At 47.1% G+C, this 27,555-nt stretch overlaps 1 protein-coding gene across 1 annotated transcript in view; it reads left to right on the top strand.

The window, feature by feature from the left end:
- The window catches only part of RGS6 (regulator of G-protein signaling 6), a 451,998-nt gene that overhangs the window by 382,691 nt on the left and 41,752 nt on the right, over positions 1–27,555 (top strand). Inside the window, exons 12-15 of the mRNA XM_012724395.1 lie at positions 257–318; positions 8,058–8,168; positions 19,799–19,924; positions 22,949–23,000. Of these exons, the coding sequence (XP_012579849.1) occupies positions 257–318; positions 8,058–8,168; positions 19,799–19,924; positions 22,949–23,000 (351 nt within the window). The remainder of the gene's footprint in view (positions 1–256; positions 319–8,057; positions 8,169–19,798; positions 19,925–22,948; positions 23,001–27,555) is intronic.

Genomic DNA, 27,555 nt, shown 5'->3' with positions numbered 1-27,555 from the left:
AGTTACTTTTGGGAATCAAGACTTCAGCTAGAACACACTACATGAGTCTATGTGACATAGACTAAATGCAGGTTTGAATATTGAATGTGGCAGAAAAATCCAAAGATGTTGAATGGTTGCTGGAGTGCAAACTGGGGGGGGAGGCTGGAGAAGTCTTTCCACAGGTATTTGGATCTTGACGAAAATGTGGAATTTGGATTCATGGAATAAATGGAAGTCTATCTTGGTCTTAACATCCATGTTTTCTCTTCCCCAGATAACATTTTTGAATGCACAGATTGACAGACATTGTTTAAAAATGTCCAAAGTGGCTGAAAGGTATGTTTCCCCTCAATAATATCCCAGCTCTCTTCTAATTTAACAAAGGAGAAATGTCCCAGGGTTATGGCTAACAAGTAATGCCAAGAGGCAGACCACAGTGATTTCTTAAGCTGATGGGTGAAAAAAATCACAGGCCCTGTGTTAATACATCTAAGATAACAGACCTCTCTTGAATGGTGTCAAGAAACCGTCTGTTGCTAAAGCTTTTCAAGGGAGGTAGCCACGGGACCTTGTCAATCAAGAAAGAGCATCTTTAAAAGCGACATCATGCACTTTTGCCGTCCGTCTCCTGATTAATTCAAAAGGAATTTCTCTGTTCCCCTTTAAGCTATAAAATGCCTAGATTCACTTTGTAGGATGAAGGAAATTATGTGTGCCCTTTGAGGTGCTGGCTGCACAAACAGGCGGGGACTGGACCATCAGGAGGCGTTCCACCTCCACACACCATCAACCGCTATACTGCATCGAATCAACTGGAAAGAAAATATTTGGCACCTCTAGCCTGGCTTCTGCAGGAAGCATTTGTGCTGCAATCTGCACCAGTAACTGGTTCCACTCCGTTAACTCATGGGAGATTCAATGTTGTCAACTAAATATTCTGTTTCTGAAGTCTCAGGAAAGAGGGTTGACCACCTGGGAATCTGTATGTGACGTCTGGTCAGGCAGCCTAATGCTGAATGTTTGCCTGTCCATACGCTACTGTTAAAGCAAGGACAGTAGCTGAAGGACCAAGGGCATAAGTGGGGTCTTAGCATTGGGTATATCAGAGTGAAGTGCATCCTGTAAGCCTGGGTCATACAGGGGCTGGTGTTTTCAGTCTTTCACTTCTGGCCCTGGGGAGACTCTTATTTTCTTTCTAGATAAATAACAGCAATGTGAGGCTACGAGAAGCCCACACCTCAGCCCAAAGCCTGAATTAGTGCTCTGCCTTCGGGAAGCTAAGGATATCCCCAGATGTGCACTCATGTCTCATAGGGTAGCTCATATCTATACTCAACTTTCTCAGTAGTGTCACTGTCCTAACTTTGAACTGTCCTGTGCACTATGGGACATTCAGCAGCATCCCTGACTCCTGCCCACTAAATAGCAAAGTCCCCCTCAGATTATAACAGCCAGAATGTCTCCAGTCATGACCATACCTCCCTCGGAATTGGGGAGCAGTTGGTAAATTGACCCCATTGAGTATCACCAGTATTCCTATTTGCCCAACTGCAAATGCCACAGCTGGAGCTCACCTTTACACCAATTGTTCTGGAGCCACTGTTTCCTGCTAACGCTGTAGAAGCCACCTCACCCCACTATCATAATGTGGGTCTCCAGAATACCTGACTCTAAAATTGCTTTTCAGATCTCACTGGGGGTGCCTTTGTCCCAGAAGAGTGCCAATGAGTGAAATCATTGGAATGATCTCAACTCCATTGGTGTCACTGCCTGTGAGGAACAATGAGTTCTTTCACTCAGAGAAAAAAAAAAGAAAAGAAAGAAAGAAAGAAACAGCTGCCCTGATATGTTGTGAGGGTCGTGCTTGCAATGTCCGGTCTGCAGAGGCCACTTGACCATCTGCAAGCCTCAGAGGCTTGTCTGAGGGAGCATCTTCTTGGGTCTAGTCATTCTGGTCCACTGGTTTGGAGATGGATAGTCCCGGTGGCAGGTGGTAAGGGGTTAGGGATGGGAATTCCTACGCCTTGGCTCTAGGGATTCAGACTCAGTGGCCCTAAGCAGATCCCAGCAAATGGCATTTTGAGTATTCCTCCAAGGGCGTCACAGCGTCCTTCCAGAGTTTGGTGAAGCCACTGCCAGCCTCCTAGACTGACCGGAGAAGTCACAGCAGAAAGGACATCCAGCTTCATCTTACATTTGGGATATGGGGAAAGAGCCTGAACCTGGGGGAGCATGAGGGAAGCCGATCCCCACACCACCGGGCAGGTGTGCTGCGGCTGAGCAGAGAGAAAGCCTCGGTGAGGTGGGGGAGGAGGCTGGCAGTGCCTATTGTTTGTTTACGGGCGTCAGGGGGGAGGGGTGCCCCCTGGTACCATCTAATTATGCTGGAGAGGCCGCTCGCCTTGAGGCCGCTCGCCTTGAAGCCTCCAAGAGATTATGCCTACCAGTCACCCTTCACTCAGCCCAAAGCTTTCACGAGGCTCCGCCCAGAGACGATTGGACTGTATTCCCAGCAGCAATAACTGACGACTTTTCAATGTGACACCAGAGTTTTTCATTAGCGCCATAAGGAAACTCCCAGACAGAGAGGGCAGAGGGAGATGAGCCGGCTGGTAGTGGGAAATAATGCAGCCTGGAGCCCTGGTCTGTGGGCAGCTCTGGAGGGGTGCGGGCAGGGAGGTGGCGCTGGCAGCTGCTGGACACACGGGAGCTGAAGCTGAGTCTCTCAGGTGGGCACGCACACCTGCCCCAGGTCTGTTTTCCCAGGCCGGCTCTGAGTGATGGGTGGGAACTCACCAGCTGATTACCCCTGGAGAAAAGGCCCTCGACATTTTCAGTAAGCTCCTTGAGAACTGATGTTGGGGAGAAGCAGGAGTGCTGGGGATCATGAACATCCAGTTCCTGAAATTCAAGGGTCATGGGTGAAGGGGATGGGATCAAAGGATGCACCCATCCCCGCTGGGATGGAAATAAGGAAACTGAAAAAGGGCAAAACAGAACAATTGGGAGGCTGGGTGGGAGCCATTAGGCTTGGGTGCTGCCAGTGTCTTTTCTAACTGTGTCACCTTGAGCAAGTGGTTTCTCCTGACTTTGCCTCTGTTTCCACCTCTTTAAAGGGAAGAGAGCAGCAGTGCTTGCTGGCAGGGATAAGGAGTTAATCCATGGCAGGGCTCTGTTCAGTGCTTGGCACTTCGCACATGTGCGTGAATGTGAGCGATTATTACTATTTTCCAGTGTGGTGCCTAATGGTGCCTTGGAAGGGAGCCAAATTCGCGTGCATGAGACTGGAATGAACTGGTGGATGGTGTTCAGAAGAACAAAGGGCTGGCCCAGGAGTGAGCTGGCAGCTCTGTGCCCACCCTCTCTCTTCCAAGTCTCTGCACCGACAGCACTCGAGGTCTGTGTGTCTGCCTGGTCTGAACTGTGTCACCACTACCTGGCACTGTTGGGGAAAGAGGGATCCCACGAACAGGTTGGCACTTGGCACAGATTTCTCACCCACTGTTTTCAAATACTCTGCCCCGTTGTCCCTGTGAGTGTGAATATCACAGGAATCAACCCCTATTTCCAGGTTGTCCTTTGAACCTGAGGTATTGCCCAGTTTTTGTTTCAGAAAGTATGATCCCTGTAAGCACAGATGAAATTTCTGTGCAAATGCACTTCGTTCCTTAAGCTCTTCCTTTTAGCTGTTTTAGATAAGACTTCCTTACAGGCAAGTGTTGCCTTCCGAAAGCCGAGACACCGCCTGCCCGTTCCTTCTGGGTGCCTGCCGGCTGTGTTCCCAGACCAGGCTGTAAAGCGCTGCCAGTGATCAGGGTCATACAAAGTGCCACAAACTGCTTGCCTACCCCTCTGGCTCCAGGCTGTTACACAATTTGAGTCTCTATTTCTGCTTTGCCGTTGTTGATTTCTTTCTTGTTTCCAGTCAACAAACTTTAATAACTCTCCCTCTCCAACCACCCCTGTTTCTTGTTAGTAGCAAACCAAGTGCATCATCTACTTATTGCTGAGTAACAAACCCCTTCGAGCCACATAGTGGCTTCCAACAATGGGCATTTGCTCACACGTCAGCCTGGTGTCCGTGTGCAGCTGAGACGGGGTGGCAGCTCCGCTGATCTTGCCTGCACAAGCTCAGATGTTTTGGCTGCCAGAGGCTTGGGATGACCTCAGCTGGGACACTGTGCTGTCCCCTCTCCTGGTCTCTCACTGCCACAGGCTGGTTGTCCCCGGGGGGACAGCAGATTCTCAGAGAAAGGGGAGATGTGTGCAGAGCCTTCTGCAGCTTGCAGCTGGTGCTTCTCTCTTCTGCTGCATTTTTTCAGAGAAAGCAAATCACAAGTCCAGACCAGATTCAAGGGCTGGGAAAGCAGGCTACAATTTTTTATTTGAAATTGATCAACCATACCAGGAAATTGAATAACCAACGTCTGTAGCTTTAATTCTAAAGCAACAGAATCTTCTCCCAAACAAGGCACAACAGGCCAAGAGGCATAGCGTTTATTCATCTGTACATTCTGCTTTGAGGTGCCTCTGCTCACTTCCTTCACCAGTTTTCTCTCCATCATTGAACTTGCCAAGTAATAAAGCCTGACTCTTCCTTGCCAGCCTGGAGGGAGTTTTGTCTTAGGTCACCGAAGCCTTAGAATACTGGACAAAGCAATTGTGCAAGTGCAAAAATCTATGCCCCGTGGTTCTAAATTGTCTGGAAAGCCTTTATGTTTTGCTGGACTTTCCAGAGACTTTTGCCCACTGGCAGTGACCCTCAGCCTCACCTGCCCTGCAGGCATCACACCACACTGCCCCCATCTGGAAAGAGGAGCTGTATCATTCTCATTCGATATCTGCTCCCGTATTTGACTTGCCCTTACCTGTCCCTGGGAGTCATGTGTGTGTCACAGCTGACTGCGGAATTGATTTTTTCACCATCACCTTGCTGGCCCATCTCAAGAGCGCTGATGCTCCCTGAAATTGGATGCTGGTTCTTCCTCTGCCTCCTGACCCTCTGTGATCATGAAATGTAATTAATGAAATGAGATAAGACAGGGAGGGACTGGATACCTTAAGCGTCTATTAAAAGCCTGCTAGGGTGATAGAAGCCTGTGAATTTCATGTCTAGTGATAGTTTCAGAGGATGGGGGGAGAAGGGGCCAAGGAGGTCATCACAACTTTGCTTTTATGTTATTCCAGACACCCTGGAATAGATCCTGGCTCCTCCTTTCTCCCCAGCCCATTTTAGCTGACAGGAAAACAACAACAACTCAGAAGTAGCATAATTGCCAGGGTGATTTTGTCCAGACCCATATCTGGGAGGACGAGGTAGCTGGCCGGCCTGACATGTGCTCTTCATTCTGGGAGGCTAGCCGCCTTCCCATCCCTACAGTCATCCTGAGTTTCTGTATTAAATAGTTTTTTTCCCCTTGGGTGACCTGAAATTCAGGAGTTCTTTCTGTAGTCGCTCTCCTCCCCACCTCCTCTAATGTGAAAAAAGTTACCAAGCTTGCTTTTTTGTCTCTCAGTGCTACTCCAGTTTTCATCCCTTTTCTAATCAGACCATCTTTCTGTCCCAATTCCTTTTTGTGATTTGCAGTTTAGAAAATGCCCATTCCACAGGGGGTGCGGCCACACCTGCTACCCACCCCCTTTTCACAACTTCCAAGGTTCCTTCCTAGCTGGAGGCCCTGATGTCCTAGTGTGCGCTCTCTCTTCCATAATGCTCTGCCTGCCTTGCCTTGTTTTCCCGGGAATGGGCCTCTCCCTCGCAGCCAGCCTTGGCTCACTGCCCCTCCTCCCACAGCAGAGGCCTCTCGCCCTCTCTCCCCGCCTGCTGTGCTGCTAGAACCCCAGACATGAGCTCTGCTCCTGAGACTCCTTCCGAGACACCCTCAACCCATGATGAACAGCTCCTCCAGCTCACCCTCCATGCTCTTTTAGGCCACATTCTATCACATTCTATATAGTCTTCAGCAACAGTATGAGTCTTTTGGTAAAAGGGTGCAGGGGGGGGCAGGCAGAGAAGGTAAAATCTAAAACTATTTCTCCGAATTTTTCAAGAGGTCTCACTGAGTTTTCTAAATTCTTCTCCATTATTTCCTTCCTCTTTAGGTTTCTCAAAGATAGGACCTAACCAGCAACTAAGTTGGGAAGTGACCGTGGTAGGAACAGCTCATTTAATGTGCCCCTCCAAATCGTGTGTTACAGAATACATATTTTATATAGTTATAAAAATATGATATCATATGCATGTACAAGTAAATATGTAGGTGTGTAAAATATGTGTATAAATGGATGTGTAGTCCTCCCAAGTGGTGAGTGCATGGGAAACTACACTGCTGTCAGCTCAACAGCAGCACCTTCCTGCGATCCGAAAGTACCGCATTGGTTCATGGCACCCATGGGTGCTGCATAATGTTGACTGAATGACTGACTGATTACAGTCTCTACCTTTGGTGGTCATGTGGTGAATTTCTGCCACTGACTCCGGAGTAGGACATGTGTGAACACATCAGCCAGCTCCACACCTCCACGCAACAAGCATCACACAGCAGCTGATGAGGGTGGCTAGAGATTTCGCTAAACTGGCTAATGATGTGAACATTCATTTGAAAATAACAAATCCATATAGTAATCAGGAGAAAGCAGGGCTAAGGGGACTTAGGAGAAATTATGTTCCTAAGAACTTTCTATGTTTTTTTTTTTTTCCATTTCTTCTGATTAATCAACACAGGCTACCCTAACACAATACCACTGACTGGGTGGCCTCAACATAACACATCTTTTTATCTGGGGGCTGGAAGCCCAAGATCAGGGTGTCAAACAGGCAGGTTTCTGGTGCCGCCATTCTTCCCGGCTTGCAAGCAGCCATCTTTCTGCCATGCCCAAACATGTCCCTTCCTCTACGTGCGCATACAGGAGGACAGCCCTGGCGTCCCTTCCTCTGCTTAGAAGGACAGGTATGAGACAAGTGTCCTGCCTGGAGGGCCTTGTTGAAACATCATTACCTCCTTAAAGGACCTATCTTCAGAAACAGTCACTCTGCCTTCAACAAAGGCATTACAGGTAGGGGTACACTGCAATCCATGATAACTCCCACTTGTGCTGGCAGCCAGCTTTCTAGGGACCACTGTTATTGGTGTGTTATTTTGCCAGACATTCTACAACATTCTTTCAGTGCTTCTCATATTGTTGCCCCGTTGTGCTGTTCCTGTCTTATCTCAAATCTTTCTGTAGCCTTTGATGTTGACGTTAGCCTCCAGGAGTTCTCTGTATGGGCCTTTGCCTGTCCCTTGATTGTCTGCCCTAGGAGACTCTGTTCCTCTTGCTGTCTGTGTGCTGCCAGGCAGCACATGTGGTAATACCACAAAGGGTTGTCTCCATAAACTTGTCTTCCCATCTCCATCACCTTCATCCCTATGTCAATTGTGTTAGTTGGGTTCCAAGCAAGAGAGCCCCAACTTGAACCTAGTTCAGCTAAAAGAGCACAGGAGGGCTCGCAGAACACAAGGAGGGTCTGCAGGGTTGAACTCCAGCAAGGCCAGCAATGCCACTGAGCTCCAGAATAGCAAGAATCAAGATGCCTTCTTCCTCCTTGCACTGCCCTACTTCCCGTGTTGAACTCATTCTCTTTTAACACAGACGTGCTGGGAAGCAGCCAGCCTTTTATAGTTTCTCTGCTGAAGCTGGAGAAAGAGGAGAGTAACCCAGCCTGGGTTGGGTGTCCATTTCTAGTCATCTGCCATGACCGGAAGCCAGAATTACATGTAGTGGCAGCCCCTGAAATAGCCCTTTACAGGTGCAGGGGGCACTTCCTGGGAGATTGATAGAACCGAGCAGGAACCAAGAAACGTCCTCTGCGCTAGCTCCTCCATGTGGGTGGATCCCTCACCCTCCAGGGTCTCTACCTGCTTGGTCCGGAGGTCCAGAGACTCAGCATAAGGCATTCCTCCGTCGCATTGCTGTCTCCTCTCCACCACCTTTCACTCACTCAGTGAGCAGACTCCAAGGCCTTTTAACCACTCTGCATGAAGCTTAAGCGGTATCCTGTGTAGCCAATCCTTTGTTTCTTTCCTCTCCTGCAGCTTGATTGCTTACACGGAACAGTATGTGGAATACGATCCTTTGATCACGTCAGCCGAGCCGTCTAATCCCTGGATCAGTGACGATGTTGCTTTATGGGACATAGAGATGAGGTAAATAATAATAATACTGCAAATAATAAACAATAACAGTAATAATAATAATGTATTTCAATGTCTGAGAGTGGGAGGGATGTGAAAAAAAAGTTGTGAAATTATGAGATCGCTTGATTTCCTCTCTTATTTTATCACCAGAATAGAAAGCCCTCAAGTAACTTCCAAAATGATTCTTCTTACTCACGGTTTCTGTCTTTCATAGTTATCGTTTGTACATGGATCTTTTTTGTTGTTGTTAAAAGATTTATTTTTATTTATTTATGCATACAAGAAGTGGGTGTAGGCCAGGGTTGGAGATGTGTGTGAGAGGACTCATCAGAGACAGAGTGGGGAGTAGAACAGGCAGATGTACTGAAATGCACTGCTGAGGGGAACTTCAGGGAGACAGGAAAGGTCTGCCATGCCATATGGGTCACTCACTGGTGGGGAATCACACTCAGGCAGCAGTGGTGATAACATGATAGCACTGAGATTTAACCCTCAGGCTACCAGGGAGGCCCCTGTATATGGAACCTTCTGGCTTCCCTCTCACCTCTCCAGACATTATGATAACTGGGACAGTCCCTCGCATCTCCCACTTCTGGCACTGAAAGGAAAGAATCGTTTGGTCAATTGGTTTTTTCATATTAAGCAGCAGCAATAATAATATCTAACATTTATTCCATACTGACCATGTAGTAAATGCCTCACATGGCATCCCCATGACAGGTAAACATTATTCTCACCAGTAAACAGATGAGGAGATTAAGGCACAGAGGAGTTAACAAGTTTTCTTGAGGTCACACAGCACACTGTTGGCAGACTTCAGATTAGAACCTAAGTAGAGGCTCCAGAGCTGTGGTTTTCTTCACTCTGCTCTTCATAACTGGCAATAGCTACCACATGGAGCCCCTTCTGTCCTGTAGGGAGAGGAGTGTGTCGACTTAATGGCTGAGGAGCCAAGCCCAGAAGGCTCTGGACTGTAGCCACAGTTACGGCAGAAAATACACAGGTGTTGGTGCGGTGTGACTTTGTTTGCACCTTCTACCCCTCAACTAGACAACTTTCTACTTGGTTGTTCTTGATATACTCTCATTCACTTCATTCACTTTCACACTTGCTTTTCTTTCTTTCTTTCTTTCTTTTTTTTTTTTTTTTTTGTTTCTCGAAGTAGAAAGAACTAAAGTCAACAATGTTTATAAAAATCCAAACTAGTGCAATGTACATACTGAAGAAAACTCTCTCTTTCTTCAACTCAATCTCACTTTCCAGAAAGAACCTTTGTCCATAATTTAATGCCATGTTCCCACATTGCACCAGGACACCCTGGGCCACTGCTGGGGACTCAGAGTCACATTTTAAATCCTTGAGGACCCACAGTGGTGTTTGACACATGATCATACTACATTCCTTCCAATGGTGTCATCTCTTTGTAAAGCAGGGTTTCCAGTCGCTGTGATAAAAAACAAGTACTATGCAAAAGTCAACATGGACCAGGAAGGAAGGTGACAGGCACCAGCTGACTTCAGCCTCGCAATGATGCACAGAGCCCAACAGCCGTGCAGTGCAGTTATTTAAGAATGAAGTAAATCGACAATTTTCAATTTTTCTTTCAGGGAAGTCTACTTCAAATAGCTACCAAGTTGTTTGGACACAAATTGTCATTAATTATTTTGGAGCCGACTGCTAGGATTTTGTTTGCTTTTTTTGTTTGTCTTATTTGTTTGGGGCAACAAATCACTAAGGATGCCATGAACTGAGATTGTTTGGGAGTGATTTAATCCTATTCTTAATTGACTGTCTAACCCTATTCTTTTGCAAAAAATGAGTTCATTATTTCTACAATGGTCTATAGTTTTTAACTAACAAAATAGCCATCTTTCCAGGTGAACACACATGACCTTCCTTGTACTTTTTAATAGCTTCATAGTGACTCCTTGCATGAATGTAGTTAATTTATTTAACAAATTGGTCATATGACCCAAGGGATGAATGTATTTATTTATTTGTGCATAGAAAAACTGTGGTGTAGGCCAAAATTGTGGGGGTAAGGGATGAGAGGATTCTCCAGAGACAGAGTGGGGAGCAGAACAGTCAGATGTAATGAAATACACTGCTGAGGGCAGCAGCAGGTGAGACAGGAGAGGTCTGCCATGCCATGTGGGTCAGCTCTCTGGCCGGGGATGGAACTCAGACCACAGCAGTGATAGAGCTCAGACCTGCACTACCAGGGAAGGCCCCTGATAAATATTTAGATAATACTTTTTTTCTTTGCTAACAAAAACAATTATGCAATGAACAGCCTTATGCAGAGTCCAATTACTTCCTCAAGATGAATTTCCAGGGGTGGAATTGCTCAGAATGGTATGCATATTTTAATTTTAGTTCATGTGGACAGATTCCTCTTGAGCAAAATTCTAACAACTTTTCATGACTACTCCTTAAAAGTGCCCATTTCCCACATCCTCGCCCACTCAGCCATTATTAATCTTTTTTTATCTTTGCAGATCTGATAGCACAAATCTCATTTTAATTTTCATTTCATTAATACTTAAGAGTCTTTCCTCACGATTAGTAGATATTTATTTTTCTTTTGTGGTTTGGATGTTTTGTGTTCTTTGTCTACTTCAGATGCTGGGATATAAATAGTCACATTTACTTGTATCATATATTTTATCTTTTCCCTGATATTGTATACTTCATGAATATTATCCCTCTTTCTTTTTTCTTTTCTTCTTCTCTGACTTTTACTTTCATAACCAACTTTTGTGCTAGCTTTTGCTACTCTGGTTTCTGTTCTAGTCAATGTACTTTAAAATGTTTTAATTAAAGACATCATTAATTTATGCAAATAATAATGGCATACATAAAATAAATACTCTCCCTTAACTTCCCAACTCCTTGCTTCCCCAGAGATATGTTAGCCTGATGTATTTTAAACCAACATTTTGTGACATATTTTCCTGTTGACTTTAAAAGAAAAATGGTATGTAGATGGTATCTTCTTTCTAAAATTTCTGACATGCCCTAGGATTACCTTCTAATCTGATCTAGGAGCTGAAATCTTTCTTTAACTTAGCGTCTTTCTTTCTCTTTTTAAAAATAAACTGCTGCCACTCTTTTTCTGTTCTAACCTTCCATTTCAGGAAACCCTTTTGTAGGAATTCTGGGCCTCTGTCACAGAGAACCATGTCTCTTATCTTCTCTCTCTTAGTCTTTTTCATTTTCTATTCAATGATAGAATTCCTTGAATTACTTTCAGAGTCATTCAGAGTTTGGTTTTCAATGGTGTTCATTCTGTGATTTTTATACATTAATGAGTTTTTTCTTTTCCTACTGAATACTGGGAGAGTGGTTGACAATTATGCTTTTCAATTTAAAGAATTCATAATATTTCTTGGGCTATTTTTTTTTCTTAGTAGCCTAGTCTGTTCTTTTGATGTTTATCCTCTTGAATCCCCCTAAGGATGTGATACATATATTTTTTATATATTCCCTCTCTATTTCCGTTACTTAGTCTCTTTCACTAGAGGTCATTGGTGAAATCACTGTTTCTTGTCATGGTTTCCTTAATACCTGTTCAGTGCATATCAGTCTTTCCATATACTCAGAAACTTGCTGCATGATTTTCATAAATGAAGAGCTTGGCTCTCAACCCTGGTCAAACATTAGAACCACCTGGAGGGTTTATAAATAGCCCAATACCTAGACTCCCCTCTGGTCCTTTAAATAATAATTTCTGACCATTGGGTCACTGGTATTTCTCACCAAATGATTCTAATGTACAATGCTGGTCCAGGTGGACTTTATCGATACTGTTGAGGGCTCCCTCAGCCGCATGCGGGTCCTAGCTCTCAAACCTTAGGGTGCACCAGAAGAACCTGCCACGAGAATGCTCCAGGTGGCATGCTTCCAGAAAGCATTCTAGGCTGTTCTGAGGCACAGTACAGCTTGAGTAGCTCTGGTTCAGTGGATTCCCCCATCCAGCACCGCAGGCTTTTCTCTGAGCAGTTGGTCTGAGTATGTTCATGAGGGGGGTACCAGTAACTCCGCAGGGTTCCTTCCTGGGTCCTGGTAACAGACTGAAGCTGGGCCCTCTCTCAGAGTGTGAGGGGTGGCTCCAGCCCACCTGTCTTCATGACAGTCTGTGCCCGGGTGCTCTTTTCTATACTTCAGGTACTGAAGGAGTTTCTGAAGTTCATTTATTTCCTCTCTGCAGTGCTCCCCAATAAGTCCACCCTTCTCTTTTCTGCTACAGGATCTTCGGGGAACTGATTAGATTAGCAAAACCAATGAGAAGTAGGGGAAAGGTTGGGATGTCTAGAAGTCTCCCTAGTTGACTGGGATGTTTTGTGCTCTATGTTTTCCATTTCACCCCTACGTAGGCAGAGGCCCTGGTATATTGCCCATATTAGAAACCGACCAGAAAACATTCCCCTTTTGCCTCATGGCAGCTGGTATTCCATGAGTTTCTCCCCATGTCCCCAGTGCCCACCAACAGCCTCCTTCTCCAGTCCTACAGCTCCGAGCTGGACACTTTCCCTGGACTTCTGCTGGGGACACCCAGTTACTTCTTCTTTGATGGTCTTATGGGAATCACAGGTGTTCTCAATCAGCTGTATCACCTGTCTGTCCATCTGCTTCCTGCCTTCCTCAAGGTTTACCATCTACGGAGAGGAAGCTTGATTACCTCCATGGATGATGGGGTTAAAAATATATGTGTATATTTGTGTAGTTTATTTCTAAACTATAATTTTTTTAATTTCTACATGTATTTCTATATAATTATATGTATATATTTAAATATGCATGTATGTGTTGAGATGAACACAGATATAGGTAGAATAGATACCTATTTCACTAAACTCTTACCTGGCTGCTTCCTCCTTGTGATGCACTGGCCTGGGCCCCCCTTCTCACGTACGTCTCACTGGGCATCTGTGTGTCCCTTTCTCGGAAAGGCCTGCTGTGACCACTCGGTCCGTAGTGGCCACCCCATCCATCCTGCCTTTTCTTCCTACATCCTCCCCTTTTGTTCTCTTCCCAAGTAGGATTTAACGTTATTTATGCATCTAGACCTCCTGTGTTTGGCACACAGTAGGCATTCAAAAGTATTGGTTGGATGTTAGATAGCTGCGGCTGGTTCTCTGGTTGTTTCACTGGTGTTCAGGAAAGAAGGAGAGGGAAGTGCATGAACTTAGTTCCCCACAACGACACTGAGATTCCTCCCTTCATTCTGGAAGAGCGCAAATGAGTGTGTGATAGTTGGTGGCGATGGTGGTGTCACCTGCTTGTGGGCTTGTTTCAGCCTGTCAACACTTTCTGCCCAGGGAGGTGCCACCTGCCCCACCAGGGAGGGCTGTGGGCCTACTCTGATTGTTCGAGCTTCTGCCCTGATCTGTGGCCCACCCCCGCAGTATATGTCCACCTTTAGGCAGATTCGAGTTACTTAGATGCAAGTGAAATGAAGAGAACGCGTGAGGCCCTGTTGCCTTTCCCGGTAGGACCTGCCTCCTCACCAGATGCTGGCAGTGACTAGGAACCTGTCTTTAGAGAAGTACAGAATCTGGGATCAGCACCAAAACCCCACTTCAGCCTAGAGAAGGTTCCTGTCCACAAAACAAAGGCTGAAGATGAGCAGTAAAATAATCGAGTCATTTTTACTCACCTCTGCTTAATTCTATAAATATGTTTTGAAAACCCATCATGTGCCCAGTTCTGATGAAAGGCTCTCAAGATACAAATGGGGCAAGGTAAATAAAACGTGTATCTTACCACCTAGCCACAGGCTCCCATCTCCTTGGACAAGGACACTGATAAATGACAAGTGACACATGTCAGGCTATGAGGGCAGGTCTGTCAGCACAGCCTGCAGGGAGGGCTGTGCTGTGCAGCGTGAGGAAAATGTAGTTTTTGTTCCTGAGAGGGGAGATCAAAGGACAGTGAAAAGCAAAGAGACAGGAACTAGTGATGGGAGAGACCAGGTCCTGGGCAGGGCCAGAAAAGTTCTAGCACTGAATGTTTTAAATTGTCTTAAGACTCTCAAATTTTTGTGAAGTCTTCTTTAAAAATAAAAAAAAAAGATTTATTTTTTTTATGCATACAGAGCTAGAATGCAGGGGTGGTGAGGCTTCACCAGAGACAGAGTGGGGAGCAGAACAGGCATCGATGAAGTACACTGCTGAGGGGAGCAGCGGATGGGTCAGGAGAGGTCTGCCACCATGTGGGTCACCTCTGGGGCAGGAATAGAACTTGCACTGAAGCAGTTGCAGCTCGCTTGCAGTGCTGTGCTTTAACCCGTCATGCCACCAGAGAGGGCCCATTTTAGTGAAGTCTTCTACCCACTTCACAACACCTTCTATGAAAGAGGCTTCTGGCGAAGACAGGTGAAGGTGTGTGGAAGAGCAGGTGCAGCACAGGAGACCGCAGGGTGTCTGGGATCCATGTGAGGCTTTGACTTCTCCTGGCATGAGCAGCGGGGTCCAGGTGGCTTCTTACCTATGTGCAGGGCAGAGGGCACACCTAAACTGTGTCGGCAACATCTGGATTCCAGAAACATGGAGAACATTCTGTTTCTGCCATGTGTTGATCACAACAACCCAGTGGAGGGTAGCAGAAAGTTTAACAGAATGATTGGGAAGAGGATACTGATGTGGCATAAGTAACAGAATTTTGTACTTTAATTGTTTCTCGTGTTCAGACTGTGAATTCTAAAGACTGATGTGTTTATTAAAAGAGTAACAAAGACAGTGCTTAAAAAGAAGGGGATAACTACACCTCAAGTCTATCCAAAGCAAATTCTGAGAAGTAAAGTTGAGTTAGAACACAATGAAAGCCAGGGTCCCCCAGTGAAGAGAAAACCAGCTGCAAGTTGCCAGATCACAGTTGGAAGAACACTGTTGTCTAGACACCACCAGGAGGGCCCTCGGGAGGTACCTGGCAAGTGTTCTGTTACTGCTGTTAACCAAACAGTCGATCAAGTAAAACCCTGGCCTGACCAGCACAACTTTGGCTTGTCATTGGCTCTCACCACAAGACTTAGGGCTAAACTCCTCTCCACTGGGTGTGGCAAATGAGCAAAGGAACTACAAGGAACCTGACCCATCCTGCTGGACCACAGGCATCCCCTGGCACCCTGCCAGCCCAACCCGCCAGAGGCAGGCTATCCATGCTCAGCAAGTCTGATAGAACTATTAATCCAGGATATTAGTCATGCTCCTTCTCAGTGTAGGCAGATTCTGAATATGGCCCCCTCAGTGCCTTCTTTCTTTGCACGGGCAACTTTGCACATCAGGGAACCCTCCCCCCTTTCCCTGTTCATCTGGACTGGCCTCAGTGCCTCATTTGACCAATAGAGTATGGTAGAAATAACATTATGAGAACGAGTTATAAAGAAGACCTGAGACTTCTCCCTTGTTATTTGAAACGATTGCTCCTGAGATTTTTCTTCTTGGCACCCACCAGCCATGGTGTGTGAGTCCCAAGCCACAGGAGAGCCACAAGGTCGACAGTCTCAGCTGAGCTCCTGGTCAATCAGCAGCCCCCACTGCATAGGATGAGCTCCCCGATGACCACCCCAGTGAAGCCCTTAGATGACCCCAGCTCAGACTACAAATATTTGAAAGACCCCAAATAAGATGTACTCGGCCAAGACCAGTGGTATCGTAAGAGAGAACACCAGGGTATAAGAACAACAAATTCCACTTTTAGGCCACTGAGTCTGGGATAGTGTGTTACATAGCAATCAATAATGGGGCCGTCCCCCCACCTTGGTGTATTCAGGACCCTCAGGTTATTGTTGAAGCATTAAACAAAATTGTCAATAGCTTTGGTCATAGGATAGAGTCGCCAGATATTTCTACTCTTGAAGAACTGTCCTTTGTTTCATAATTTTTGTAATAAATCAAAAATCTTTTGATGCTAGTTGGTATCTTTCCCCTATTGGTTTAGATAATAAAACAGGGAAAATATAACAAAAAGCAAGTTATTTGGAATGGAATAAAAGAATCATCTTTGAAGATAGACAGATCCTGGTTCCAATTCACACACTTGCCAGTTGTGTGGCTTTGAACGCAGGCAACTTGAATATAAACCTCCACCTCTTTCTCTTATGTTGAGTCTCAAATAGGCTACAGCTGTAAGGGAAGCTCCTTGCACCTTGCCTAGCTTTGTATGGACCTGACGGAAATGAGTGTTTTATATGTGGTTGCTTCCTCTGAATATATCTTTCTTGCTTTCAGTTAGGGAGATTCCCCCATGTGCTTTTAAGGTTGGGAGATCAGTTGAAGTGATAATTACTCACTTGAAGAACCATCTGTCCTTGCTAAGTGTTGGTTGAACTGCCCAGTGGAAAGTAAGACTTGGGTGAGAAGGAACAGGTAGAGAAGATAGGTAAGAGTTAGGAAAAGGCACCCAGCTAGTGTTAGAAAATGCTAGATAACTCATATCACCCACATCATTTTCTTATTGATTCCCTCTTAGTTTTGAACATTTTCTGTATGAAAAACACTGTGGTGAATACAAAGACACATAAGGCATGGCTTCTGATCCAGGGAAGTCACAAGATAGCAGGAGAGACAATGCCATAAACCCTTACGAAGATAAATGATGATACAAAGCAGTAGTAAAAAAAAAAAAAATCACAAGGAAGCATTTCTACACAATGGAAATGGATAAAGGAACAAAATTCCATGGATAGACTGTTTGAATCTGGCCAATGGAGAGCTGTTGTACCTACCACCTAGGGGAGAGTGTCCAGAGATCTTAATTTTCAGAATTATTTCAGAACCACCAACTATTGAGTGGTAGTAGCATGTTCAAATCTGATCTTAAAATATACATGGAATAATGCTTGGAAAACACCTAAGTGATGCAGGAAAGATGCAAATAAAGAAGTTGTTTCCAAAGAGCTTTCATAGAATAGATCTCCAGGGACAGATGTGCTGGGGGGGAAGAGAGTAGATGTGAAACATTCAGTTATAGAAATAGGATCATGAACAATGGATAGCTGAGAGAATGCAGATGTACTAGGTTGAATATGTCACCCCCAAATGCATGTCCTTCCCAGAATCTCAGAATGTGACTTTATTTGGAAACAAGGCTGTTGCAGATGCAATCAGCTAAGAGGAGGTAGGTGGTGCTAGACAAGAGTCAGCTCCCCAGTCATTGTGACTGGTATGTCTAGAAGACAGCAGAGATACAGGCGCCTACAGGGTCAATGCCATGTGTTGACATAGATACACAGAGAGACTGTCATGTGACAGCAGAGGCAGAGATCAGAGTGATGTGTCCACAAGCCAAGGAATGCCCAGGGTTGCTGGCAATATCAGAAGCTTAAAGAAAGGCCAGGGATAGATGTTCCCCTGAAACCTTCAGAGACTTCAGGCTCACTCTCCAGAACTGTGAGAGAATAATATCTGCCATTTGAAGTCAGCAGAGTTTTGGTAGTTATGATGTCGCCCTAGAAAACTACAGAGGTGTCCTGTCTCTCAAGACCTCCTTGTCCTGCTGAAGAGTGAGTGAACTTGTAGCTCTCTGGACCTCTCTACTTCTGTCCTAGGCCTCTGATCTTGCACATAGAGTGACATCTCAAGCTTTCTGGCCCACCATGCTTCTGGCCCCCAAAATGACCCTTCTTCCTTTTCTCATCCTTGAGGCCACCAAGGAAGCTGGCAGGATGAATGCGGAGTCACTGCTTGGGCATCAGAAAGCAGTGACACTAACACTGGCGGTGGACATGCACCTCTGAGCCAGCCACTTGCCAAACAGCCACTGAGCAACTTACCACATCTGGTTCTCTGGGTAGAGCCTTTGATTGGGGTGTATCTGCCACCAGCACTATCCCCACAGCCTGCCATCTTGACTGGTGAGAAGCAGATCATTGAGCCCATCTCAGGTCACAGCAAGACCCTGCTGCTCTTCAGGGCTTGTGTTTGCTGCCAGCCTCAACCCCGGGGCAATTTCTCTGAAACAGCACTGTGTGTCCAGTAGAAAAATATCAAGTTTAACTGGTTCTGTGGCCTGAGTTTTAGAGAATCCAATAGTTGTCTTCCTGACTCATTATAAATGGTCCCACCTGGTGTGTTAGAAGATATCTTTCAAGGAATTCTCCACTGTTTGTCCTCATGGTCTTGCTCTGCTCCTGTGACCCTATAGGGACAAGCCTGGAGGCATAGAGCATGCACAAGAACCTCCCTGACCCCCCAAGGATGAACCTCAGCGTTAGAAGATCCTGCTGCTGCTGAGCACAACTAGCAACGCAAAAATAGAAGTGCTGGTTTGCTGGTTTAAGTCTAGAACAGTGCTTTCCAATACATGGCTACCACCCAATGTGGCCATTTAAATGTAAAATTTAAATATTAAATTAAAATTTGAATTCATGAATAAATTTGTCCAAATCATGTTTATTAAGGTAAAGTTGGTTTACATCTTTGATTCTGCAGTAGGTTATAGGTTCAAACCTCTACAAATGTCTGTTGTCACTGCCTGCCAATCACCAGCATCCCCACATCCTTCCACCAAGTGCCATCAGGCCTCTTCCCTCCCCCACGCCTGCCCGACAGTCACCTCAGTTAACATTTAAATTCAAACTTAAGCTTTAGTTTAACTTTATTTAAACTGGCCCTCCCTGGTGGGCAGCAGGTAATGCATAGCACTGCCACTGTAAGCCAGCCGCAATCATTTCAGTTGAGTTTGATCCCTGGCCAGGGAAGTGAACCACATGGTGCAGCAGAGCATGAGTTCAATCCCCAGCCCCAGACTTGACCCACATGGCGCGGCAGACCTCTCCTGACCCACCTGCTGCTTCCCTCAGCGGTGTACTTCATCAGTTGTCCTGTTCTGCTCCCCTCTCTGTCTCTGGTGAAGCCTCTCACTGCCCCTGCACCTCTGGCCTGTACCCCAGTTCTGTATGCAGTAATAAAAAAATCTTTAAAAAGATTCATTTAAACTAAATAAATGTATTTCATCACTTCCTCATCCTTGGACAAATGATCACTCTGTCTTGGTTTCTCGAGCTATAAAATGACAACCATCTGAGTACAATTTTCCCGAGAGTAGTTGCGAAGACCCAGTGAATTAGCACATGGAAAATGCTGGGAACAGCTCTAGAGCCGTGTCAGCAGCTGCAGGTGGATCAACAAGTGGTGGCCCTCTGGCCCTAAACCTCGAGGAGGCCTTCTGGGGGTGCCGATGCATCTGACCTGGTGTCTCTGCACGGGACTCTATTCTCCCCAGTGCACTGAGGAGCAGGCTGGGGGTGGGAAGTGTCATTAAGGAAAGGCTGGGTTCACAGGCATCCTTATTTATATGTTTAAAAACAGTGGGCAAGTGATGGAGTCGAGAGCTGGGCTTGTGAATGATCAAAATGGCTCAGGGCCTCCAAATCGGTGAGGTGACTGTCTGGCCTGCAGCAGCCGCTCGATGGGCACCCCGGTTGCCCTCTTTAAAGGAACTTTTTACCGTGTTGTTGATTACTGTTGGCATACAAAAGTCTACCTGTGGAGTTTGCATAGGTTTTATAGACCTTATTGCTGAACTGTGAAATTTACCCATACGGCAGCAAAATAGATTTATATTATTCAAGAGTGTGCCACAGTTTTTTCCTGGTATTGATCATTTTTTAAAACCTTTTTTGTTTCCTCCAAAAGCAAGGAGCCCAGCCAGCAGCGAGTGAAGAGATGGGGCTTCTCCTTTGATGAGATACTGAAGGACCAGGTGGGGCGGGATCAATTCCTACGATTCCTGGAGTCCGAATTCAGTTCAGAAAACCTCAGGTAAATCCCTCAAAGCCTTGACCTATATGCAGAGAAATATTGATGCTCATCTCTCTCTCTCTCTGCCCACCTTTCTCGATAAAATGTTGTGGTTCAAATTCAAATTTTAGCTGTTCTAGCTAAGGCTGACATGGAGCTTTGTCATCACCATGTTAACATCTCCCAACACCAGCGTTTTTGGTTCTTTTGGTCCAGATGATATTTTTTCAAGTTATTGAAGACATGTTTTCAATGATAAGAAAATGGTCAAGTGGATTTGATCACACCATCTATTAGCTGAAACCATAGAACCAGGGAGCTCCAGAACAGAAGAGGCGACCGAAGGCCTCTCCATCAAAACGCCCCAGTCTGGAGTCCTATAGACTCAGCAGACTAACTAGAAGGAAAGAGGAGATGTGGGATCCACTCAGAATTTCAAAAATCGAAACTAAATAGCATTCGATCAATGGAGGCACAACCATGAAAGTGAATGAAATCAAGCTTTTCCTTTAACAGGAAATCTATCCATCTACGTATCAGTTAACCTGGTTTTTATGCCAGTGAGAACATCTGATTGTTCCTGTTGGTCCTGACCAATCAGAATGAGGGAAGTGGATTAATACAGGAATGCTGTAATTTAAAGAAAAAATACAACTTTTGAAACACAAGGCCCACTGTGAGAAGAAGAAAAGGAAAGACATTGGTTACAAGGAAGGGGCCCTTGGATTCCTTGAGAGACTCCCATGGCATTTCATGGAACATAGAGACCTAAGGAAAACTTACTGCTTACTAAAGCCCCTTTAGTAATCTTAGCGAACTGGTGACTTCTCAATGGTTCAGATGGAAATCTCAGTTTTTTCTTTCTGGCACCAGGGTCTTTTCCATATATGGAAAACCACTGGTCTTTCCATCAAAGAGTGGCTTTCCATCAAAGAGTGGCTTTATTAACTTTTTAAAAATAGTCCTTAACTTTAAAAAGTCAGAGCATATGTAGCAGGTGAAAAACTGTTCACTGCAATATTAATGTACAAAATCCATTTTATTTATTTGGTGTTGGAGACCCTATCAGGCCCACACATCAGTCACGTGATATTTATAACACACTTGTGCTGTTTCAAGAATCTGCTGAGGGATGCAGACAAATCAAGATTTGGGATCTCGGCCTGCAATGATCTTGAAGGTCCTTGAGGAAAAAACATGAGAAACTATAAAGTCATCAAATGAATAGAAACAAGTGTAAACTCCGAAAAACCTTTGTTAAGGGTTTTATTTACTTATTTATTTATTTTACTTATTTATTTATTTTAAGATACTTTATTTACTTATTCATACAGAACTGGGGTACAGGCCAGACGGTAAGAGGATTCACCAGAGACTGAGCAGGGCGCAGAACAGGCCAATGGACGAAATACACTGCTGAGGGGAACAGCAGTAGACAGAAGAGGTCTGCTGTGCTATATATGGTTTAGCTTCCTGGCCTGGGATTGAACTCAGGCCACAGTGGCTTATGACAGCTTGACACTGCTCTGACTTGAACCCCTGTGCCACCAGAAAGCGCCTGGAAATGTTTTGCAAAGGCAGGAAAGAATGCAAACCAGAGTAGGCCAGTCCTAAACTATACTCAGAAAAATACACAGGACACCAGAAAAGAGGGAGGGAGCCCATGGGAACGAAAGGCCCCCTGAGCAGAGCTGGAGCAGGGCCTCTCCCCACCGTGAAGTCCAGGTGACATGCAGGAGCCGTGAGCCGGGGACAGCGGTGCCTCTCGAGGCAGCCTCGTGCCTGGTGTAAACCAGATGAGCGTTGATGCACACGTTCTTGGCTTGTGCTGAAACAGCTCAGAGTTTTGTTTCAATTCCTAACGGAGCATTTGTGGCAGAGGCTTGACTGTTAACACTCCTCCTTAGGGTGGCGCTCAGACAGTCTACCGGGCTGTGCCTGGAGGTGGGTCCCGGGGCCAGCATGATGCTCCAGGCCTCTTCTCTATGGGCCCAGCCCAGCTCTAGGGCCTACCCCAGGGGTCCTTCCCATCTCTCCTCATCCTTGTGCCCCAGGGGGCCCCATGATGAAGTAGTATAGAGGTCCCTTGTCCCCCACTATTCCTCAGTCTGTGAGTGGCCATACGACCGTCTCCCACCGGCGCAGGGACAGACACTTGCAGAATCACCTCAGGGTGCTGCTCTTTGTGAGGGGCCCGGGAGCCCCTGCTGGCTCAGCCCTGCCCCGCCCAGCCTAAGTGCAGCTGGAGCTCTGGGGTTCAGGCCTGCCTCAAGATGTGCTTCACCATCAAGGTCTGGGGCCAGAGGAGTGAGTGTCTGGGGTCCGCGCCCTCCTGCCAGCCCCTCTTCTGCCTGTGCCAGCGCCGTCCTCCCGAGCCAGGAGGGCGACACTCCATCTTGTGGCATGGAGTGTGTGTGAGCATGTGTGAGTGTGTGGGACCTAATCCACACCCCCAGCATGAATACATAAACCCGGACTTAGAAGGGTCCCCTCTGATCCATGACAGGAGAGAGGATAAGGAAAATAGAACAGCCAGCGATAAAATGTATAGCCCGGGAGCTTCTAAAAATCCTTTCTGGAGGCCCAAATTCTACTTTTATGACATTCAGCATAATTGGGTATATGGGGAGGAGCTCAGTTTTAAATCGTACAACTTTAGGATTCTTCAGTCACCACAGCCAGGTGGCTTCTCCCCTCTCCCTTTGTGCTCATTCCTTCGGCCTCAGATACTGGTTTAGCCCCTTTGCTGGCCCAGGACCAAGGACTGGGAGCAGTTTTTAGCCCTCGCCCAGGGCAACCATGTGGGCTGTGCAGAGTCACCTGCTCTGTGTTCCATGTGGGTGGCGCCCCTGGGAGCCGCAAACTGTGGCCCATCTGTTGCACTGGCCACCCTGTGGCTGTCACTTCTGCCCAGAAGTGATCTGGAGCCCAGGCAACTGGCACTGGAGCCAGTTGGCACTGGAAAACAGAAAGAGGCTGATGAGGAATGCATTGCCAAGGGCCCTTCCCCTTCTGTCTCCTGTGTTCCACACATCTTCCCGAAAGGAGTACTTCTGCAGGACACCCAGAAAACATTGCCAATCAAGTAGCCAAGTGGGTAAATTTATACAGAGCTTCAGAACAGAGGAGCCTCAAAGAGAGCTGGGTGTTGCCTCCACAACAGCAAAGCGCCCTGGACTCCTTCAGGAGGATAGCTCTGTAATATAATGCAAGTGGAGGTCTCCTTTGATCAGTTTCCTCTGGGTGCACCTGCAGATGAGGGAGGCATGGTCCCTCCAGGGCATGGCAGAGGCATGACTGCCCCTCTGCATCAGACAACCTGTGTGTGATTGTGTGCTCCCTGGAGCACCCTAAGCCGGGCCCAGGTTTCCACTCGGTGGCATGAGCCCCCAGAGACTGTTTGCTTGAGACCTTGGGGATGTATGTGGTCTCTCGTCCACAAGGTGGGAGGCTCTCAGTTCTGAAGTTGGGAGCATCAGCAAGTCATCAGGCCTGGGCCTTCTCCCTGCACACCATGCTCTCCTGAAGAGTGAGGGGAACCCCTTGCTGCCCTGGCCCCCTCTTTTTTCCTCTCTGCCACCTTTGTCCTTCCTGGCTCAGCATCCCCTGCCATGTGGCAGGGCACGAGTTAAAAATCAAAACCTGCAGCAAAGCGCGTCCCCCGTACATTTTTTATGAGCTGTAACGTCTCCTGAGAGAACGCGGTTGTTCTTCTAACCTGCAGATTGATTATCCTAGTTCCACACAGTGTCAGCTGAAGAGAGAAGCAATTAAAGAGAGCGCAGGGGAGCTGCCAGGCTCGCCTGGAGAGCTCCCATCTCCGACAGTTGCCCTGAGTCCTGGGAAGACCTCGGAAGGTTCACCAGGCCCGGCGGGATTTACCGCTAACCAAACACATGATTAATCTGAACCGAGGTGACTTGTACCCTGCGTGACAATCTGCAGCCTTCAGCCATTGCCCGGTGAGACAACTCAGCTTCTGTGGCCTGATGGTGGTGATGGCACCAGAGGTCCCAGCCCCACCAGAGATGAAGTCTGGTGGAACCCGCCTTCCTGTGTCTCCGCAGACCAGCAGAGGGCACAGAAGCCCTTCCTTCTGCGTACAGTGTGCTTTGCTCTGGGAGTGAACTAGAAACTCAGTTTTCCTAACCATAAAAATCCTGGTTGATGAAAAAATCGGTACGCTTGAAAGTGAGGTGCTGCTCCAGAATGACCACCCTGCTTCATTCCCTTTGTTCTAGCCAGCCGTGAGGAAAAACACCCACTTCCCATCAGCATCTGGTGCTGAGAGAAAGGGGAGGCCTCCGGGACAGCCCTGGTCTGCCCACAGTGCGGTCCACGGCCTCCTGGCCTGGTGCTGTCTGAGCCCAGCACGCTTCTCCCGGAAAGCCCGCTCCAGCCTGCATTCCTAAGCCGGTGATACGGATCGCATGCCAGCACGCCGGCTGCCTCTCGTGGCTCTGACGACCCAGGCGCGGCGGGACAGGTGGTCTTGCTGATACCAGCATGTCCTTGCGGCTTGCCAGGCACGACAGCCTTTCGGCTGCGAGCAGAGGCTTAGTGCAGGATGGGTGGCTTTGACGCTGCTGCTGCAGTTGCTGCTGGCCTCAGGGAGGAGCGTACCTGCAGGCTTTTGATAAGAGCAGAAGCTGCTCAAGCCCCACCGCCCAGTCGCTGTCTATGTGCGGAGGGGAGCTTTTGTGGTTCCTTGGGGGGGGGGCGTGAGGCCAGACAGCCGGGGCCCTGAGCTCCCAGCTCAGGCCTGTGGGCTCACAGATGGCAAACACAAACCGAAGCCTGTTTTGAATTTCAAATTGACACAAAGGTTTTGCAAAGCCAGTGATGGTAAGCACATATGGGATATCAGGATGCTGTTGTGACAGCATTTTTACTGTCACCTGAGAGGGATAAGGCAGGTCATCTCCAAGGCAGACAGAAGGCAGAGAGGGTCCCCGTGCATGCAAGGAGAGAAAAACTGCTGTCTAGGGAACGTCACCCCTCCCTGTCCTCCTGCGTCCCCTCCTCCTGCCCTTTCCCCTCCAACACACCATTGTTTCGCTTTGTGTGTGTGTATGTGTGTGTGTGTGTATTTTAATTCTTGGTTTTCTCTGACAAAGGGAACCTTTTAATTTTTTATGTAAAAGTTTATTAAATTTGATTCTGAGATTTCCATTTACATCAGCTGCAGACCTCTCAAAGCCCAGCTAAGCGGCGTTCATTTATGTGGTTCCCCAAAAGGTCCCTATGGCCTCATGAGCCACAGGGAGCTGCACACCGCTGGGTCCTCTGACCTTCCCAAAGGGGCGTCCTGGCTCCTGCCCTGAGCACTGACTAGAACAAGGAGCAAGGGCTAGAGGGTGAAGCCATACATGACAGTGATGGAAGGAGCAGAAAGTCCCCTCTGGGACTTTGTGAGAAACTGCCAAGGCTCTGGAGGACTTGGGAAGGATGCTGGTCCAGGGAAGTTGCTTCCAGCCCCTGAGAGAGGGCGGCCAGAGGCGACTCCCTGAGAGAGGGCGATCCTCCATCTGCCCTAGGCCAGGACTCACTGACAGTCTTGATGGGTTATCCATTAGCACTCTTTCCAGTCCTTTGAAAAAATCAGCTCTTTTCTTAGGTGCTGGGTTTACTAAATCTCACCTGCCAAACACAGTGCTCCAGGAGATGAAGGCCTGAGAGATACTGTCAGCACCAGTAGGCCATTTTCACCTTTACACATCTAGCCACCTTCCTTTCGTGGTGGGCCTGGAGGGTGGGACAGAGAGGCCTCAGAGCAGGCCTGGCAGAGGGAGAACTTGGGCCCTGCTGAGGGGCAAGGACCCTCCTGAACAATTGGAGCTAACACCTCCTTTCAGACACTCCCTGCCCACCCCTCTAGCCTCTGGTGAAGGCCCCATTGTTGTGGACTTCTACCTTGGGGGCCAGAGGACATGAGCGCCAAACACCTGGGAACAAAGAAAGGTTTGGCACTGAAGAGTGGGTGCTGACAGGTCCCTCAGGGAGAGTGAGATGAGGTGCAGGGGTTTGGGCCTGGCTGTGTTGAACCTGTGGCCACCACACCGGCCAGCCCCTTCGTTCTGCACTCAGCACCCGGCAGCATTTCGGGTCTAGCCTGCACAGGAAGTTCCTCGGGCTCGTGTCACACATCCCCCACCACTGTGAAGGCGGTTTACAGATGAGGGAGGCGATGCCAGGGAGTGCAACAGTGCAGATGGCAGCATTGCCAGGATGAGGACAGGGCTGCACTTCTGATCTTCCAGCTGAGTGAAGTCATTAGGGTATTAAGTTTCCTTCCTGCCTCTTGCTGTTCAGGATCAATGAGGGAACCATGATGGTTTTCTTTAAGGAGATCATTAGAATCGCAAATGGAAAATCAAGGGAAGCCTTGGAGACAGGCAAACACACACACACACACACACACACACACACACACAAGCCTTCTCTCCTTGTAGACACAGAGCTGCAATACCTCATCTAGCCACTGAGTGGTGTGTTTGGGCCATGCACTTGGCTCGAACCACATTTCTCTAAACAGCAACAGAAAAATATGTTTAACCTTTAAAAAAAAAAAGTACATCTTACTTTGAGTGAAAATCAGTGACAGATTGAATGCACTTTCTACCATGTCGTGGCTCAGCTTTTGTCCCTGTCCTTTTGTTGACTTCATGTGGTTCCCATGGCTGTGAGAACCCTTAGCCAGGGGACTGGCCTCATACCTCATTGATGGGGAAACTGCACCACCCAGACCTGGATTCTCCTGAAAGAGCTCCCCAACATGCTTGGAACCATCCCGGAGACATGGGGAGCAGTTGTCCAAACTTTGCTTCTGTTCACTGCAGTTCTCAGCAAAGAACTCATACCCAGCTCTCCCAGCAGACGTTGCCATGCTGATGTTGAGGGCTTCACAAGAGGCAAATGTGGAAGATTTTTCTCCCTGGTGGTCCCTAAAGAATCTCTGGTCAGAGTGATCCCCCATGTGACTCTTCAGCTTTGTTCCATCCCACAGCTGCTTATTACACTCCCTTGCATAAGCCAAGCACTAAACACTGATATTGAGAATCAGCTCAGTTTCTTTATCTCTAACATGAGTGGCTGGGTACTTCCAGCTCAGATTATTTTACAATTCCCAAAATCTATCTGCTTCTATGATCTTTCCTTTCTTTTAATGCCTCCAGCTGATCCCAACTACATCATGGCATACATCATGGCATCAATGTGGCTCTCAGTCAGGGGTGATTTTGCCTCCCAGGGACATTTGATAATGTCTATCATTGTCACATAGTGAGGATGGGTGCTGCTAATCCAGAACTATACAGCTATAGCATTAAAAAGACAGTACCTCATAGAGGACAGGTCTGTGTGTGGCTTCTCAGCTATGTACACAATTGCAAGACCACTCAGGCTCAGAGAACAACAAATAGAGTTTATCAGTTGGGTAGAAGCTGAAGTTGCCCTACAACAGTGTCATCCAGCCCAAACCGGCAATAGCATTGGAGAAAATCTTATGGAGAGAGAAAGAAGACTCTGGTAACCAGAAATACAATGATATTCGAATGTGTGCTGCTTTTCAGGTCTCCCTTTGCACTTTCAGCAGTGTGTAACCCACAGAGTGATAGCAGGGTCTATCACCAAGGGTCTCAGAGTGAGTTTCA

This window comes from Condylura cristata, unplaced genomic scaffold (genome assembly GCF_000260355.1).
Source record: "Condylura cristata isolate star-nosed mole 26May11 unplaced genomic scaffold, ConCri1.0 scaffold00013, whole genome shotgun sequence".
NCBI classification, from domain to species: Eukaryota; Metazoa; Chordata; class Mammalia; order Eulipotyphla; family Talpidae; genus Condylura; species Condylura cristata.
Note: the sequence above shows the minus strand (reverse complement) of the source record. Positions and strands in the feature narration are given on the sequence as shown.